General features: G+C 33.1%; 1 protein-coding gene across 2 annotated transcripts in view; it reads left to right on the top strand.

Moving 5' to 3' along the window:
* The first annotated feature begins 23 nt into the window (after positions 1 to 23).
* LOC111047143 (protein dispatched) overlaps positions 24 to 20,981 on the top strand; it is a 48,597-nt gene continuing 27,639 nt past the window's right edge. Inside the window, exons 1-11 of one of the 2 annotated variants that reach the window (XM_039433028.1) lie at positions 24 to 486; positions 7,308 to 7,370; positions 7,961 to 8,084; positions 9,817 to 9,960; positions 11,493 to 11,663; positions 12,354 to 12,516; positions 14,817 to 15,043; positions 16,458 to 16,631; positions 17,897 to 18,032; positions 19,659 to 19,892; positions 20,495 to 20,693. In XM_039433028.1, the coding sequence (XP_039288962.1) occupies positions 7,363 to 7,370; positions 7,961 to 8,084; positions 9,817 to 9,960; positions 11,493 to 11,663; positions 12,354 to 12,516; positions 14,817 to 15,043; positions 16,458 to 16,631; positions 17,897 to 18,032; positions 19,659 to 19,892; positions 20,495 to 20,693 (1,580 nt within the window). In that variant the 5' untranslated portion in view covers positions 24 to 486; positions 7,308 to 7,362. The other variant, XM_039433027.1, reaches the window with a different exon arrangement.

Here is a 20,981-nt window from a genome sequence, read left to right as displayed (position 1 = left end):
GCAGAGCACGTGCCATCTGAGTCATTCGTGGCAACCTCTATTATCACATCAGTGGAAGCTACATAATTACATCTACTAATCTCTTAACTGTGAGAATCGAACTATCGTTCATCAAAATTTGTTATGATCAGTTAGTTTATTGAACTTATCCTTGAAATGATATATTTTGTTGTTTGTAGTACAAAATCTCCGTCAAGATTGGTACCAATGCTTCATCCACAGCGACATGCGCACAACGAGAAACTTCCTGAAATGACTGATTTCGAAACGCATTTCGGATGCTGCATTCCCAGCATCTGTAACCAAATGTCTAGCTACGTTCGAAAGGAAAAGAGCTGAAAATCGGCTAGCAGCCCTGTTTTGGTGCAGAATGTTGGAGATTTGTAGTGTCTTGAGGTATTGTTCGTAAGAGTGAATCTGGACCGGGAGCTCAGCTGGAGCTGAAACCGCAGAGAGTGAGAGCGTTGGAGTAGCTCAGTGGCCCAGGTGAGTGCTCGTGTTGTCTGCTTAGGTACAAGGTCACTTGTTTTTGTCATCGGTCTCCCCTCCATTCGATTGTTGCCTTCCCCCTCTCCAGTCGTGCTCCAGCCAGACTGGAGCAGTTCTCCAGCAGCAGCCTGGAGCAAAAAACATTGTGAAGCGAACAGTGTCAGTGTGTAGCGTACGCTAGTATGTCTAGCAGTCATCCAGAAATCGTGCGACTTGTAATAATCATGATTGTGCATTAGCTTCCTCAACTGTCCAGATGGACAAGTAGATTATTTTTGTAATCAGCTCATAAGTGCTACTTGGCCTAATCCTTTTCCAGCCCTGATCATGGAACATGCTCAGGGGAATTTCAGGTGAATCATGCATTATTATTGTTATTAGCATGTTGAATAGCGATACGGTACTACACTGTATCCATGGAGGGTGATAGGGTGTGTATTATTAGCATATGAAAGGTGTAAGGGGGTCGAAATGTAGAAGAATTGTATTGTTTTCACTTCCTTCCAATTTAATCATAATATTGCATGCCAATTAGAAAATAAATCCCGGTAGTTGAGGTTTTGAAATGTACTAAATGGTGATGTTTTGATTTCATTTCAAGTTAATATTCTAAAATATTGCATGTCAATTAGAAAATAATACGGTACAGTTACCAGATATTTTGTACCGTATCTTTTATTTTCAATCAGCTAAAATTTTTTGAACTTAAACATAGGCTAATTCTCATTAATTTATTTATCAATTTCAGATGAACTGGAAACGTATTATATTGTGAGCCCTGTTGTAGAAATCCTCAATATTGTATAGCCTTAATCCTCATATAAGTTTATTTAACATTGGTATTTATTCGTTCATTTATTAATTATTTATTTGTTTGTTCATTCATTCATTTCCATTTATCTATTTATTTATTTATCATTGGCATTTATTTATTCATTCATTTATTATTTATTTGTAAGTTCATTCATTTCCATTTATCTATTTATTTATTCATTCATTTATGTAAACATCGAAGCAAACAAGATTTCTCATGAAATTTCTTTCATAACAAAATAATTAACATCGATTCATTAGACAGAGTTTAAGAGTGTAAAAAAGTAAGAAACCAAATTTATTAGATCGATTTCATACGTTAATTAGATTTGAATATAATGCATGGTAGTTGAGGAACATGAGCTCGTCTTTTTTAATATAATAGCATAAATGGCTAGTAAATTAGAGTACGGTAATTATTTAAAAAATTAAATGCGTAGTTGATTAGTATCATATCCCTATCATTATTATTAAGACATTGTAGAAATTTAGGAAATTATTTACTTGAAAGTTTTCTTAAGGCTGTGCAAAGGCTAAAAATAAACTTTTTACTCGTGATATTTTTCAAAGTTTTTCGATTTGTATGTCATCAAGCTATCAAAATGAAAAAGGTTTCTCAGGAAAATATTTTTTTACTGTACATTACTTTTTGAGATATGAGCGCCTAAAGTTTAAATTTTTGGGACAGAACATTTCAAATTCGGTAAGAGATAAATCCATGAGATTTAGAGGATAGATTCTTCATGGTAATGTTTTCATGGTTAATCTGGTAAAACAAAAATTTTCTGAAAATATCAATTTTTGAAAAAATTACCAAAAATAACTCAACTAAAAGTTATTTTTAAAATTGAATAACTATTTTTAAAATTGATATTTTTAGAAAATTTTTGTTTCACCAGATCAACAATACCATGAAGAATCTATTCTCTAAATCTCATGGATTTATCTCTTACCGAATTTGAAATGTTCTGTCCCAAAAATTTAAACTTTAGGCGCTCGTATCTGAAATAGTAATGTACAGTAAAAAAATGTTTTCCTGAGAAAACTTTTTCATTTTGATAGCTTGATGACATACAAATCGAAAAACTTTGAAAAATATCATGAGTAGAAAGTTTATATTTAGCCTTTGCACAGCTCAAAGTTACTGTACGGTAATATTTTACTCTAAAACTACATGTCTATAATTATATAGACTACTTTGATGCTAATCTAGTTAAGTTTTATGGTTGTTGTTTTGGTGGGGGGGGGGGGTGATGATTATGGAGACCTAGTTGGTCATGTGCCTATTTCTGTGAAGTAGGCCTACCCTCTATATCTATGATAAGAGTTCGCTAGATAAGAAACTTGACTAGGGGAAGAGGGTCTGGTTTGGCACAGTTGAGGCATAATAATATAATAATAGGGGCTCAAAGTTACATGTGCAAGCATGAATCATGCATTGATCCTGGGTCACGTGTTGGAAACCTCACCCTTCCCCAACTGCATAAGTAGAAATACTGCGTTGTTTACGCAACATTTCATTCTACTATAATCACGGTGGACACATGTATACCTACTGCTTTCTATAATCTTCTCATAGCCAGTAAATACAGTATAGTAATAACGCACGCATAAATAATTTATCAAAAGAAATTTAGATGCAAAATAGTGTTGGACTTCATATCGGTTATCGATTATCAAGCTCTGATTACATCAAGCTCTCCAAATAGGCTATTAAATAGGAATACGCATTATAAAAATTGTATAGATGTTTTGGAAGTTTCAATGTCATTGTAGGGGGGTTTCAGAAACTGAACTGATAAGAAAACTGCTTTCTATCATCCAATTTTGATTGATGAGGTTTAATTTTTCAATCGTTGGAAGATCTTGAAATTATAAATGAATAGTTATGATCTTTAGTAGAAGAATGCTCTTTTCTGTGAACTGATTCCATTCAAACTAGATTGAAACATGATCAGTACAGCTCTTCTTCATATTGTCCAATAGGTACCAATTATGATTATTGTTCAATTTATTAACTACCTCGAAGTCAGGATATTTATAGTTTGGCAGTTGAAAATGTTCAATATTAATATTAAATAAAAATACTAAGAAATTGTCAAAAACCACAGATTTATTGATACTTAGAAAGACCAGATTTATCAATAAATCTGTGGTTTTTGACAATTTCTTAGTATTTTTATTTAAAATGAATAATAATTACCACAATATCAACTTCTCAACTACAGAAAAAGTTTAATATTAATTTTATTCCAAGGACAAAGAGAAAGCCGAAGCCTCTTGTACTAATCTGTATTACTTTAGGCCGTTTGCACAGTCAAAGCTTAAACTCGATTTAATCAGCTCAGCTGGTGGCTTAAATTCAAAATGAAACACATTATAACAAACTAGACTTGATACAGATTTAATCCAGTTTAAAATGAAATTCAGTTTAAACTGTCACTGTGCAAACGGCCCTTAATGGCGAATAAAATATTCACTTCAAGAATCGAAGCTATATATAGTATTAATGTAACATTGTAACCTACTATAGGCCTACTACATAGACAAATAGTACCTAAACAATAATCTAATCCAATTATTCTCGTCAGCGAAATTTTATCCAATAATACACTTGATTTCGAACTTTGATTTTAGATTATGACTGTTCCATTACAAGATTAATCCCATTACAAGATTAATCAGTAAACGAGTATTTCTGATGACATGAAACAACACTCCGTAGCCTACCCTATATGTAGCGTACACTGCTCAGGTTAAACTCAAAACAAAGTTTGGAGGCTCAAGTTAGCATTTGCGATTTGTGTACAAGTACCAGTGTGAACTTAGGTCTGGGCTTGACAAATGGTGGAGTTAATTAAGACGAGCCAAGTTCTGGAACATGCAACTCGGCCAGTGGCTGAAACGTTTGTTGTTAAGGAGTCGCGTCGAGGTGTCAAGCGGCGTCAACGCGTGAACGAGCTTGTTTGCCGAGCATTTGACCATCTACAAATAGATGATGTCTTGCATTTAATTGTAGGCACACTATTGGCCAGTTTTCATAATGCATCTCTGTCGTTTCGGTGCTAAGTGACAACATATCGCTGTCAGAAGCTTTCGTGTTATGCGACGGAATGTACTGCTGTTGTCAGCTCAGTTTCTGGAGCCGAGAATTATTTCCGTGAAGAGATGACCTGTATCATAGCCACCTCTAATACAAGTCCCTGGCCCACGATATTGCAACGTCGCAGTGTAGGCCTCTAAACATGACTGGTGAAAAAGATTAAAAAAAAAAATACCAGCTGATCTTTTCCACCAATTATGTATTAGATTCTAGGCCTACACTGCGACGTTGCAAAATCGTAGACCTTTTATTAGAGGTGGCTATGCCTGTATAGTACCATAGAATAAGAATAGCATAAGAAGATATCCCATCGTATAGGGCGTTTATGTCGCAACTTTTACTGTTATCTCAAGCTGATAGTCCACGTAGTTCTTCCCGTGAAGCTTTATGACGCTGGTAGTCTCTCATATTGTGCCGTTCATACACTCTTTCCCAGTCAAAACAGTAAAAATCTACAGTAATCGGCTTGAGATAACAGTAAAAGTTGCGACATAAACGCCCTATACCATGGGATATCTACTTACGCTATTGTTTCTCTATGATAGTACTTAGTTGAGAATTGTGAAATTCACTTGAAACTGTCACAAATCCTCATGAAGAACATTACCCTTCCGGCAGTCGCGCTGTTGTAAAAAGTACAACAGTGTCAGTTTTTTGCTGCACAAAACTATTGAATGGGGTGGTGTCAGTGAATGAGTCACCTATGCATTCCAAAACTTTCTCCCCATCACTCCACTGTGTTGCAGTATATACCGAGGAATGGTTCAGTCTTTAGGTGCCATTTAGTCGCGACAGTGCATAAGTACGATAGGGAAAGACTGTATACGGGGACTGTAAACGAACCAATAACACAGAATTGATGGCTTTGCTTGGTGTACCTTATTGGGCTACTAAATGGTAATCATCCAAATGTTTATAGACGTTGAATAATCCAATGAGATGGTAATAGTAATTATACAATTAATTAATATGTTTGGACAGTAAACAGAGTAGCCTACATAACACTTGGAAAATTGGATGTTGTAAAAATTACAACACGCGACTGCTCGTGTGATTGAGTAGGGCGCGACTGCAGGAAGGTAAATGCTTCTCATGCTATTAATGCTGACAACTTGAGATGGCTTGTACAGTTCTTATAGTTGAGAATAAATTATAATATTCACCTGAAACTGTCAGAAATTCTCATAAATAACATTAATGCTCCCCATTTAATCAATTATGACAATTTGAGATCGCCTGTACATAGTTCTTAGTTTAGAAGCTGATGTGAGATTCACTCTTCAAGCTGTCAGAATTGAAGAAAATAAATTATTTTCCCCAGATTTATTGATACTTGGAAAGATCGGTTTCGGTTATTACACCATTGTCTGTGAATAACAAATAGTGAGTAGATTTTTGATTTTGTATTCAAATTTTTTAAATAAGTGCAATATTTCTAAAGTTTTCAATTTATTGTGATACATTCTGTAATTTATTTAGAGTAAAATCAACCTTCAAAATTCAAAATTTTAAATCATCATTCTTGGACCGAAAATCAACTGATGAAGCAGAGTGTGTGATTACATAACCTTATCTTTTAGACAACATTAACATTTTATAAAAATTTTTGGAGAGAAATAGTACAGGCTCAGCCTAGTTTTTCCTCCAATGTCATAATTGTATTATGATCATAGTATTTTATACAATAAATGAATGAATGAAATGAATTGTCAATATCCGATAAACAGTTTATCGGAGATTGACAATGGTGTAATAACCAAAACCGGTCTTTCTAAGTATCAATAAATCTGTGGTTTTTGACAATTTCTTAGTCTTTTACATTCAATATGAATAATTACTACAATATCAACTTCTCAACTACAAAAAAATCCCCATTCAATCAATGCTGACAGTTTAAAGTGAATCTTCCAGTAGCTACGGGAAGAGTACACTGGATATGATCGTGAATTTTGCGAACGGTGGATTTCGCTTCTCAATTAGGTTGCAACTTGTCTTGAGGATGTTGTTAGTTTCTAAGTACGGTAGCTCACTTCGAAAAGGTTATCGTCAGATTTTTTGAATATGGTTTAGGCTACTGAAGCTGTTAATCTCAAGTTGAAACGCAGGTTTCTGTACGGTACCTTAAATAGTTGTTAATCTCGAATAGAAACGCAGATAGTCACGCAGATTGAAACGCAGGCTTCTGTAAGGTACCGTAAATAGTTGTTAATCTCAAATAGAAACGCAGATAGTCACGTGATGGAGGGTGAGTTTAGAACCACTATTATTAGACCTCACCCTCGCTCATACGTGACTGCAGTCTCAAATTTTACTTTACTACCATCTCTACCCTCTCGTCATCACGAAATCTGTATTTAAAATTAAAGTTGTAAAGTTTGAAGTTTCATTCAAATTAAATCTGTATTTCAATTTAAAGTTTTATTCAACCTGTGGATGGAGGTTGACTTTTCCCTACATGAACACGATAAAGAGAAGTACCGTACCATGAACTGTAGATTATAAAGGGCAATATAGGCCTATTTGTGAAGATTCTAGGTAGGATACACACGATCATTCGTAGCTTTATCAATTCAATTAATTGTGATTTTGTTTTCTATTTTGTTAAATTTCAATTTCAATTTATTCACAACACACAAAAATACAATGAGTAAAAGCAATATACAACAAAAAAATAACAATAACAGTAACAATGATATTAACACATTAAAAGACAATATTGCAAAAATGATGTGTGCTGGAAGAAAGAGGGGGAAAATTATTTTGTTAAATTAAAAATTTTAATGATGCTGCTGGAAATTGTAGTAAATCTTAAATTATTTACATAGAGCGCAACCATATAATTGAAACCAACTGATTATTTTAAGAAATTGATCTTGTCAACTAAATTATTTTTAATTTCCAGATAAATCGATCCTAATGTTGCCATCAATAAGTTCAAATCCCGCCCTAGAGACAACATGAACTGGTGAGTAGACTAATTGGATTTCTTTCTTGAACATTTTGTTATGAAAAATTGAATTTAGAATCAGTGAGATATTTCTAGAGCACAGACATTGAACCGTTATGAAAGATCTTATTTGAAAATCGGTTGCTTAAATGTGAAAAGAGCTGAAGGCAAGAGAGAGATGGAATGGTGAACCCAATGTGAGTTAAAAAAATGGATATGTGTATTTTCTCACTTATTCGAGTAGTTGTTGATACTGCTCTTCGACAGGGAGTTAGCTATTAAATCCTTATTTAATGAAAAAAAAACAAACTGGGGACAGACGCTATTGAAGTCTACTTGGGACTAGTAGTCTACACTACTTGAGAAGTCTAGACGCTGGACCAGTTTAGTTGGAGTTCGTGAGAATACAAAGGTTAACGGTCTTATAGACGCTGTTTTTATTTGTATTTTGAAAAATTACGTTGATTTGGTCAACTTTACTTTCTGTTAGAAAGCTTCTTTAGTAACTACCACATATGGCTTCTATTTCAAGGAATCCAGAACAAAGCTTTAGATGTTATATAATTATTATCATTTTTTTGCTGATTAAATGAAACTTGTTTTTGCAGGTTTACTGATGTAGTGGCTCATCATCCTTACGTGGTGTTGATGGCAGTTGGAGTCTTCTCCTCTGCTTGTATGATTGTTTCAATTGCCAACTCAACATTGCCTAACTTTTCAGATCCACAGAGAGTGAGTACGGTATCATATTTTCAATTGACGGTATTCAATATACAGAGTGACTCGTCATATGTATGGGAACCCTTCAATAAATTGGAGACTGTTGTAGATATAATACTGTAACTTCCAGGATAAGTTATTGGTCAAATACTCTACCTTTTGACGTACAACTGAAATTCAACCCCTCATAAGGGGGTGGCTTAGGGGCTGTAATTAGAATATTTTAAATGTAAACACCCATTGTGTGGTACATCATTCTAAATGCCTTTTAAAAACAAGAAAGATAACATCAATTAAAATGTTCTATATGATACTTGTATCCAAAATGGCAGCTGATTGAAGATTTAGTTTTTAAGGAAATGAGGGGTTGTAACTCAAATATTTTGAAAGTTTAAAACATTGTGTGGTACATCATTTTTAAGGCCTTTCTAAAACAAGAAAGATGACATCAATAGAAATGTTCTATGATACTTTAATCCAAAATGGCGGCTGATTGAAGTTTTAGATTTTTAAGAAATAATTGATAAAGTTCAATCAGCCGCCATTTTGGATAAAATTATCATAGAACATTTTCATTGATGTCATCTTTCTTGTTCCAAAAAGGCCTTTGAAATGGTGTATCACACAATGGGCGTTTACATTGAAAAGATTTGAGTTACAATCCCTTATTTCTTCAAAAAATAAAACTTTAATCAGCCGCCATTTTGCATAAAATTATCATAGAACATTGTTATCGATGCCATCTTTCTTGTTCCAAAAAGGCCTTTGAAATGGTGTATCACACAATGGGCGTTTACATTTAAAATATTCTAATTACAACCCCAAAGTCGCCCCCTCACGAGGTACGTCAAAAGATAGATTATATTATTTGACCAATAACTTATCTTGAAAGTTACAGTATTATATCTACAACAGTCTCCAACTTATTGAAGGGTTCCTATACATATGAATCAATCTGTATATTATATTGTCGTCGAAACCATTAACCAGAGTATAGCTTTCTACCTTCGTGTGTTCTTATGATATGTATGTTGCTTGTATTCATCCTTAAAACTTCATTGTTATGATCATTTTTCACAATTCATTGACAGAAGTTCATTTACTGTACTTTCTCTGAGATTTCATTAATTTCACATTTCGCATTTTTCAACTTCTATGATATTTTAGAACAACAGGAGTAATCACACATGAGTAACTGATTGATGTATATCTCACCGTACGAGATGAACGAAGTTCTACCGGTTTATCCATTCGAAACATATCTGCTTTGAGTCCAGTTCCGTTCAAATACAGCATATTAACTTTGAAATCACTTCCCGATACTACCTCAAAATGAGGGCTCACTCATTCCTCCATATCTCATCACTCACGCATAATTCCATGAATTACGTGAGCATCATCCTCAACAAAAATTATAGTTTGAAAAATCCTTGATCAAATAGCTTGTGTTTCTTTTGGAAACTCATTCATTCTGTAATTTTTGTGTTTGATTTGCAATTTAGAGATGAAAATATCATCAAAGATTAAAATAAAGTTAATAAATGAAGTTATAAATAATTATTATAAAGTTATAAATAGTAGTTTAAAAAATTTAAATAATAAATATAAAAGTTAAATAATAGTTTATAAAGTTATAAATAATTATTAATAACAGCAATAATGTTCTATATGAAGTATTTTTCATGATATTTTTATAAATTTACATTTTTATAATTTATCATTCACATGTAATTGTCAATTTCAGGGATTTGAATCGAGAGGAACCATCATTGCTCAAAGAATGACTGCATGGGAGAATTTAATAGAAGAGACCAAGCCAAGTGGAATGTTAACGCTGAATCCGAGCTCTGCCCCTCCCCTCAGTATATTCACTGCACCGTTTCCAAAGGTAACATGTTACAAACAAATATCTTCAATTCTGTGTAAATAAGCTAAGCATCCCCAAATTGAGTAGCCTTTGTAAATGGGGTTATTGGATCATATGTGTGTGAGGGAGTTGAGAAATAGAAAAAGTTATGGGCAATTGCCTTTTTCTATTGGCCTTCTATTTCTTATTCTATTAATTGGGATTCATCGTATACTATTTCCACAATGTAATCCAATTATTCAAAGACGAGAAATTCCATGTTGAAAGTGTCTTTGTAAATTGTATATTCTACTCGTAAATCTTTATGCATACATACTAAATCTGATCATTACATAAATAGCAAATTCATTTATCCAATTTTTTGCTGGGAAAGTAACCTGTCTATTGTTTTGAACATAGTCCACTGAATGTGGATGAACTATTTTTAAAATGAATATAGGCTTTTTCTTGTCTGGAAATTTTATGCAGGATGGACCGAGTAGCTTTCACAATAATTAATAATAGTGTTTTGGCATTTGGCAATGTATTAACTATTTGCTAATTTTAATTTTTCCATAATCAATATAAAATTTCTCCTAATTACTGTCGCAGAATGTTAGTGTTTTAGATTATCACAAACAATCATTTCAGAGAAAAGTAGGATTGGTTCCACGTTTATGAAATGCATTAGTAGCATTCAACTTTTTCTGTTTAGTAAGCTCAATTTAATGGGAAGAAAATTTATCAGTAATCTCCTATGTTGCATGAGACATGTACGATTTAAAATCATTCTAAAGCTTGAACAAACTTTTTTAAAAAATGAAATTTCACTTTTTCAATAGTCTCCCTACCATAATATACCATATATATAATATATTCAATGTTTTTTTTAAATGTATGAATTCAGGGCTACTTTCTTGTATTTATAAAATAGAATTATAGTACCCTTTTAAATTAATAAAATAGTAAATACAATTTGTATTCTTGTTTTATCATTTTATTAATTTTAAAGGGTACTATAATTTTTTATTTTATAAATATATTCAATGTATATTTTAAGGAACAGCAGACGACAAAATTTGTCTGTATCAAGATTTTTAATGACTTTATTTGGTTGTAGGCCTGTATTGACTGTAATATAAATGATAAAAGATTAAGTTTTTTGTAATATAAATGATAAAAGATTAAGTTTAAGTATTTTGATATTAATTTATTTATTTATTCATTGAATAAAAAATTTCAATATCGGAATGAAAAACAGGTGCCAGCCCAAAACCTCTTCTGTTCCTAAATTTTGTTCAATAAAATGTTCACCAAGCAACAATTTTTACTTCAAAAATAAATTTCTGGAATACTCAATATACTTCTGGTTTTGGATTTCGATATACTGATAGAATAGCCAATTAATACAATTAAAGCACAAACTCTTGAACTATTCTATGACTACTTGAAAGTTTAAATAAAAGAATCTCTAGCACCCTTATATTATTTTACTACATACTAGTTTCGGGTTTATCCCATTCTCAAGTGTTAAGAAGATAAAATATTAATTATTTGATTAATTGATTCTCTAGGAAAGCACGAAAACTACCACAATGGAAAGTAAAGATCGGGGATCGTCGCTCAATGAAATTGACAATACTCAGAATATAGTGTACGGCAATGCTACGCGTGTGCAATGGTCTGCTGAAACGTTCAATGAGAGTATCAACAGTAACAGAATAATTAGCAACCATGTTGATTGGGTGAGTATCTGTTAATTATTTAGAAATGCAATATTCTTTGGATTAAGGCGTTCAAAAAATAGTTGAGAATATCATTATGAGAGATGTGAGGAAGGACCAATTTTATATTAGGAAATATGCTGCAGTTTCTTTGTAGTCTTTACAAAAACAGTTTATAATCATACTATTATTTCATATGATTCAAAAAAGAGTGAAGGATTTGAGAATCTTGGAAATTTTTATAGCAATATTAAACAGTATTGTAAAACAATATTATAACTTGAAAATGGCCAAAGTAGGTCGAAACCAGTCATTCAAATGTTTTAATAAAAGGGTACTATAAGTTTTATATTGTTTTTATTAATTTGAACAATATTGTTTAAGTAAATTAATTTGTTTTATTCTTACCTTACCGCTTGCAAATACGTAATCAAAGAAATAAATTCAACATCAAAAAGTTTTTCTTATTTTTAACAAGTTCATTTTGTTCTCTCAAATTACAGAAGAATCAAAAGTACCAAATGAGCGTTTCAAATCTACCTATGGAGGCTCGAAACCTCCATTTCTATAGGGTTTTAGAGCATTACAGATTTATGTTACCCTATTGTAAATTATCAATGATTGAATTTTCCCATGAAGGAGTAAAAATAATAACTTTTGACAATAGAAAATTTTGGTTACTCAAATTCCTGGTGTTTTGATTTTTGACAGGAACCAGTTATAGAGCTGGATTACAATAAAAATGATAGCGATTCGTCAAGTGAAGCTGAAAAAGAAGAGTTATGGCCACTATTTAAAAATGAGGGAAACAATAAACATTCGTTTCATTTCCACAACCACCTTTCTGAAGATGGCTTTTTTTGCGGACAACCTGGTAAGCTCTTGATACTTGTTATTATATGTACGTTTGAAAGCAAACCATTGTAGTATTATAGTTTGTGTAAAATAAGGTGAGACTTGGCCCTCCATCCGAAGAAATTACAAGGTTGCCAATTCGTGTGAAATTGCAACTTTCTCAAATTCCCAATTCAACGTCAGAATTGGATGTAGAATATCATCCCCGATATCCTAGTAGTGCTAAAAAAGTTTCAGGGTTGAAGGATTAAAAGGAAATTCAACTTTTATGATAAAATTGGAAACATCACAAAGATTTGTTTTTCTTTTGAATACCACTTCTCTCAGAATCATGGGGCGTCGTAATGCGTAATAATTTTATATAATATTAACTGGGAGATTGTCTTCTATCTATTGGTTTCTGGATCATTTTTATTCGACCTATAGTTATTTTTTAATTAATGATTATGTTCGTCAATGTCGAGACATTTCAAACAGAAAACATGAAATTTTCGACACGTTGGAAACTTTTTTGTTTCGAAAGATAAGTGGGTGGTGAAAGCGAGAAAGTTTTCTCAGAAATGCTATAAATAGCTGGGATCAACAAAAACAAAATACAGGAAGCTTGAAAAATTCAGCGATCATCATTATCATTAGCGTATGGCTTTCAATGGTGGGGAGACCCAAGGGTAGTTCCACCTCGCCGTATATATTCCAAATCTCCCTAATGGGAAACCGGACACTAAGGTTATAGTGAGCACAATACTTTAAATTCACACGTTTCACTTCCAAATAAAGTTCTTTCTGATGTTAAAAAGTCCAAACATATACAAAACCAAAACAAAACACAAAACCACTAAGCCAAATTTAGAAAATATTAAATTTAGACAATAATAATTCAGCGATTGCAAGCCACATGATTATAAATACTGAAAAATGACAATCTCGCCTTGAATAATCCAATCAGTGTTTCATTAAAGCCTTTCTAGAGGCAATCAGCTGCTTGCGCTTGGAATAATTCAGTCAAATATTTTCTAAATTGTCAGCGTTTAGCACACAACTCAGTATACAATGCATAGTACAACATGCAGCCGCTCTCCTAACTTTAAAATTCCTTGGAGACCAAAATACGATCTTCCGACTACTTTTGACAATTGAAAAAATAATTTCAATTATTTCTGAGAAACTTTCTCGCTTTCACCACCCACTTATCTTTGGAAACAAAAAAGTTTCCAACATGTGGAAAATTTTATGTTTTCTGTTTGAAATGTCCCGACATTGACGAACATAATCATTAATTAAAAAATAACTATCGGTCGAATAAAAATGATCCATAAACCAATAGAAAGAATACATTCTCCCCGTCAATTTTATATAAAATTATTACGCATTACGTCGTCCCATGATTCTGAGAGAAGTGATATTCAAAAGAAAAACAAATCTTTGCGATGTTTCCAATTTTATTATAAAAGTTGAATTTCCTTTTAATCCTCCAACCTTGAAACTTTTTTAGCACAATTCTGACGTTGAATTGGAAATTTGATAAAGTTGCAATTTTACACGATTTGGAGACCCTGTAATTTCTCCGGATGGAGGGCCAAGTCTCAACTTATTTTACACAGACTATAGCTCTTAGTTTGGGTCGTGCTCGCGATCGACCTCTATGTGTTACACAAAAACATTGTAAAGCCTGGGTAGCGAACAGAACGTTCAAGTCTCGAACGCGTTTCAGCACGATAGAATCTGATGTTTTTGATTTACTTAATTGACTAAAGTGCGAGACAAATATTACTTTTAACACGGCTCTTTTTCGAAGACGGAGAGGTCCGATGCTCTATCCTCCACTAATCACTCCCACTACGTAGCAGCATTCTCCTTCTTTTGTGTCTGAGTGAGAGAGCTTTGTAACGCGACGCGGCAACACTCCCCTCCATCTATTGCTGGCAATGTTCCAAGTAGTGTACTGGTCAGCAGGTATATTGGTTTGTGTATGTTACAGAGATGTTTTCATCACAAGAACATGAAGCAAAATGACACGGCGCATCCAATTGTGCGCAGGATGTCCGTCTGTGTCTACGCTACAAACTGTGGAGGGAGAAATGGGTTTCTCCTCTTCATGTTAAAAGTAATTTATCTCGCACTTTAGACCTAATAACTGGCATCGATAGAAACTGAAAGTTAAACGGCGACCTGTTTGTACCTCAATGTACATTATTTCTTATCTAGCAAATTGACTGTTTATAGTTTGTAGTTCTCTGTTTTATGTGTATACCATCCTCATCTCAAGTTCTAATACACATTGTTCTCGAATTCAACTTCTGTATTTATTGTCTCTTATAGATCCTCGTCACGCTCGTCTTGTACTAAAATCAAGGGATGACTCAGATCTGTTCACTCTGGACGCCATGTTGGAAATGTGTCGACTGACCGGTGATCTGGTGGCCGGCGAAATTTTCGCTGACGTGTGCGAAACGGTCACCCACGACCACCATCATTGCTGCTTGCCCTGGTCTCTGCCCAACTACATTGCACTCCTTAACAACCGCACATCCTGTCACAATATCACCGTTAGTAGCCTACAATCTATCCATAATCTATTATATAATAGAGGAAAGAACTGGCTTATACACGTACGGGATAGAAAATTCACGAAAGCGCATCATCACGTCTGAACTACTGGACTGATTAACTTGAAATTTTGCATATAATAGATTCTTGATTTACCGAGGATGGTTTTAGGCTAATTTCTATTCTTCAAGATTTCAGTATAGGTCAGGTTTTCAGTTTGTCAAGTTTTTAATAATTAGACCCTTGCGTAGCACGGGTTACCTGCTATTCCACAATTTTTATTCATTCATCACAAAAACAAGACTACAGCCATTACGCCCAAAACTGTCTTCACTATTATTTACAATCTTATTAAGCGATAGTGAATAAGAAAAAATAATAAACACAGTACATGCAATTCACAAAATGTATAAGCATATTCATTAGAAGTACAATCCAATTTCATTTTCACAACGGAATATATAAATCCAATCCAGTTTTATTCTTGACATAGGCTACCACAAATAGCATTGACAATAGTCATACATGGAATTATTGACCGAGCGAAGTGAGGTCTTAGATTCAAGTTGACGGTTTTGCATTTCTCTTTATGTGTATAATGTTTTTATGTTTATATTTATATTCCGCATTTACGGCGAAACGCGGTAATAAATTTTCATGAAATTTGACAGGTATGTTCCTTTTTGAATTGCGCGTCGACGTATACACAAGGTTTTTGGAAATTTTGCATTTCAAGGATAATATAAAAGGAAAAGGAGCCTCCTTCATACGCCAATATTAGAGTAAAAATTAGACTATAGAATTATTCATCATAAATATAATATTATATTCATCATAAATTATATTATTTATTTAATTATAATATTATTCATCATAAATATCAGCTGTCGAGTGGATTGAAAATTGCATGCCATGACGCATGTAATTCAATATCTCAATTTAACTTGGTAAAAAATCAGCTGCTGTGTGGACTTTTAATCATTGCATTCCTCATTGACTGCAATTTTAATGCACTATTAAATGAACTATTGATTGCATGCAATAACGCATGCAATTAATAACTAAAATAACATAGTATTGTCTTTCTCTGCTTTGAACTCGGGCTGACCTGTTGCCAGTATGTCTTGAAGGAGATTAGCTTTTGATGTTAGCAGTTTTGATACACCAACCCCAACAGCCATTAGCAGTTTTCACACCGATATCTCGCCGACACAACATACAGACAGGATTTACTCTGATGGACAATATAAGAGGAGGCTGTGGTTTATAACTGCGCGAGGTCTACTCTTCACAGAACTACTAGTTGCAAAACAAATTCTTGTAGCTTGGTGGAGGGCTGACATGAAGAACTCTAGCGATGGTTCGTAGATTCATAAATGTAATCATTTATGTGAATTTTACTTCTATTTTCAGAATGGAGATTTGAATAAGACTCGAACGTTACTGGAGGAATGTGCCAACTTCTACTACGATCTGCAATTAGTGCCTGACCTGGGAATCAAAGAAGTGCCACTCTATTGTCGAAAATACAATGCTGTTTATAACATTATACACTTCCTTGTAGATACTGATTTTCTACCACCGCATGTGAGTATAATTTTATCAAAAACTATCATTTCTATTCAACTTTAGAAAAACGAAGAATACCAATACCAGATCTGCAATAAAGCTTCTCTAGCTTTGAATGGTAGTTTCTAGAACTATCTTGAATGGCTATTTTTTCAAATTATTACTTCAACATATTTTTCAATGGATAACTTTAAGTTGCAAAACATCATTCATAACCCACAGTTTTAAGTAATAGAAAAGCCACCAAATTATCTTTGTAATCTATCTAATGTAATCCATCTGAAATTTAAGTTTTTCGATATATTTAAGAGCGTGTTGAATTATCATTTTTTTGCAATGTAGGCTACAATGAAAATGAGACTCGTTTTTCTGGGCTCTCAACTCAGGGATAGATTGTCTCACACAAGGTGGGCTTAACTTTCTTAGCTCAAATAATGCATTCTGCTGTCCTTCATAGAAAAAAGTAATCTATTATAAAGATGTTGAGAATGATGATCTACGTTTTAATGTTATTTATACCTTATATTTTTAGTTGACTAATTTATTAAGAAGATGAAATTAAATGACCAGTGATGAAAAAAAACAGTAGAAATATGGTATAGAATACTATGCAGATTACACAAGAACCCAAACAACATTTCAAACCAGAAACCACAACCACAACACCAGATACAGGAATCTTCTCATCACCAGTGTTGTAAGGAAGGCACTATACCAGAGACATTTCAATCATTTAGCACCAACATTATATAATCTACTTCCTGCAAACTTTAAACAGATTAATCATCCTAGAATGTTCAAAACAATAGTACACAATTGGTTGATGAGCAAAGGAAGACAGAACATAGAAAACATTATTTCAAACAACAACCAACCACCTAATGACTAACTAAACTCTAACTAATTAATAATCAGCACAAAAAAACAAACAAAAACTACTCTAGAACATGGTATGCAATAGTGGAGTAGGTCAATTTCCACACAGAAAAATCTAAACAAGTAGAGGACACATCATAAGAATTTTTTGTAACTAACTATTGTATGTATTTGTAATTTATCTAATATTTTGTGTAATTGATGTTGTAGTTTTAGTTTTTTTGGGAAGTAAACATTTATTTATCATTGTTTATGGTTCCAAATCAATTTATATTAAATTTGTCTAACAAATATTCAAAAAATCACTGTGTGTTTGATAAATTCATTTGATATTTGTCTTACATATTCTTATATAATTGAACTGTATGTGTAATAAATTAATTGATTTATTATTTTTCCAATTGCAGAACGGCTCAAGAACCTTGAAATATACAACAATTTTCCTGCCAATGGCTTGCAGCACGGCCACTTTGGATTACTATCATTCTCTTCACTCGAAAACATTATCTACAGAGCATACTGTTGTTTCCGGCATAGAATTTGGTGAGTTTTTTCGTCAGCTTTCACTTTAAAATACTCCCTACAATATGACACAGAAACTAGTTACGGAAATTAAACAAACTTCACGTAAGATCCAATACACGATAAATTTATTTATTTAATCATTCAGAATTACACAACTTACAGAAAAGTACCACAGGCTTTATGCCCAAAACGGTTCCAATTCTAATTTATACAAGAGTCCAAATGTAGCAAGGTTATGTGTCACTTTATCATTCTTCAGTTACACACTCAATTTACAATTCAAAACACACAAAAATCATTTTTAAATTAAAAAATACTTCTAAATTGAATTGAGTCAATTACAAATATTCAGAATATTCCAAACTTTGAGAAAACTATATTAATGATACCGTATATTCATTGAAGTTTTCGCTTGATAGTTTGACATCCTTGTGAGATCGGACTCCCCAATAAAATAGCTAGCGGTCCCGGCTGGAATATTACAGGTGTAAGATCCATTGATGGCTGAATGAATCAGAAGTGGTGGAAACTTCCCGTAAGGGGATACCCCACCAACACAAAGTCTAAAATATTTCAAAGTCTAAGCCCAATTCACAATGAAGTGGCGTGGCGCGGACGAGACGGTGACGTGGCGCTGACTTTTATTACTTCCATTTATTGCCAATTGACAATTAGAATATTCAAGACATATTACAAACTCTTTATAATATGACATATCATTGAACATATAATTAAATAAACATAATTACTCATACATATTATACTTGAATAAAATTAAAATAAAATATAAAATCTAGGCATCACCAGCAAAAAAAACTCTTTGCCCGCTGGTGAGAGTTGCAAAACAGTAAAAGAAAAACATAAGATTCCGAAATAATGCAGAAAATTTAGGTTAAATTTAACTAATAATTACAATAGAAACTTTAGAACAGCAGAATCATAAAAAATGAAACAAATACTGTGCAGAGAAAAGACTATAAAATGAAAATAGAAGAATTAAAATTAAATTGCGATATTATAGGTAAAGAAATATTCCCTCTTAATCCACTCATCTATCCATGGTATAAATTTGACGAAATTCGTTAAAGCCGTTTTCGAGAAAACCGTGAAAAACACGTTTTTTTTAGTAATTATCCGCCATTTTGAATTGAATTTTATTGAATTTCTTACTGTCGGATCCTCATGGTATAAGGACCTTAAGTTCTTTTTACTAATTTTGAAATCTAAGTCAAAAGGTATTTCATTGATCAGTTTACTGCTTGTTTAAATTAGCTGTCTTCTGATCAATGACAGTTTAGTAGGATGTACTTGAAATTTCTCTGTTACACCCGGTCTGAAATGATAAGTGTTCTTGATCAGTTTTGGGAAGATTGTTCAGTATGTAATAATATTTAATGTCAATCACATAACTTATTGCAAAACAAATACGTGGACCCTTCAATATTAGGTGCTAAAAAATTAAGTTTGTTCAGTATGTATTGGATGGTGAAATGTGTTTGGTCTATCCCGAATAGATCTTGATATTAGCTGTGATCTTTGAAATTGAGTTGATCTTTTGAATTAAAATTGATTTTTTATTTGCAGATTTGAAGAATGTTTGAATTAAAAAGCAGGTTTGAAGTAAAATCGATTTTTTATTTGCAGGTTTGAAGAATGTGGTGTTCGACGAGTACCTGGTGAGAGACTCGTGGCTGGTCTGCATGGGAGTAGTGTTCGTCCTCACCAGCATCTGGTTGTACACCAACTCACTCTTCATCACAATCACCACCACACTGGCTATCTCCTTCTCTCTCGGCATTTCGTACTTCATCTACACGCTCATCTTCAAACTCTCCTTCTTCCCGTTCATGAATCTGCTGGCTTCGATTGTGGCTGTCGGTGAGTGTTTACATTATTCTCAAATTTTCAGTTGAAATGAACTGATAAATAATTTCATTACGTTTAGAATTGATACTTGTAATTAGTTATTAATGTTTAAAAGGTATTAAGTATGAATAAATAAGTATCAGGTATAGTACAGGGTGCGGCAGCGAAACTTTCTTTTTTTTAAAAGTGAATAAAACTCTTTGTATGAATCAGAAAGTTTGTATTTATTTTTCGTAATGTAGACACATATATAAACTTTTGTTTCAATTTGTTTTGAATATCAAATCAGGTAGGCTACGTCCCTCATTCTCCATACACTAAGTAAACCGATTTCTGGCGTTTTTCATGACTTCTGCCAGCATTACAGGCGTTATGTTGGCAATTTCTTCCCTAATATGTTGGTCTTCAAATCGTAGTGTGAGCAGCTACATGCAAGTCACAACGTTTTTCAATGGGACTATCAGATTTTATTTTTCGGCTCATGCAAGATTTGACGTGCATTTTCACATAAACGCATTCAATGTGATCACACCCTTTTTCGTTAATTTAAATTGAAAATAATACGATGTGAATAATAGTCTTGAATACTTATTTGATAATAACTTAATTTTCAGGTATTGGAGCAGATGATGCATTCATCCTGTGCAAAGTGTGGCAATGCACTAAGATGGACAACAGCAGTATCACTCTCCAGCGTCTAGTCTATGTCTCAATGAGACACTGCACTCTGTCTATGCTGGTCACCACCATTACCACAGCGGCTGCTTTCTATGCTTCCTACATTAGCAAGATCACGGCCATTCGCTGTTTCAGGTAGGTCTACATCTATGCTAGCTATTTCTAGACTTCTATTATTGTCAGACATTCCTTATTTATGGATTCAATAATAAGTTATTGATGTTTTACGAACTTGATGCTGGTGTTGAATGGTTGTATCCAGTGAGAGTGATATCTTGTTAGATATCCATATTGAATATAAGTAGTTGGAATTGTCACAACCATCCATTATAAACTAAGAATCGTATCTTAAATATCTTGGAATTAGTTGTGATTTTGTAGTATCACCGAAATTGTCATAACCACTCATTTCAAACTTAATAA

Source organism: Nilaparvata lugens, chromosome 7 (assembly GCF_014356525.2).
Source record: "Nilaparvata lugens isolate BPH chromosome 7, ASM1435652v1, whole genome shotgun sequence".
Lineage (NCBI taxonomy): Eukaryota > Metazoa > Arthropoda > Insecta > Hemiptera > Delphacidae > Nilaparvata > Nilaparvata lugens.
Note: the sequence above shows the minus strand (reverse complement) of the source record. Positions and strands in the feature narration are given on the sequence as shown.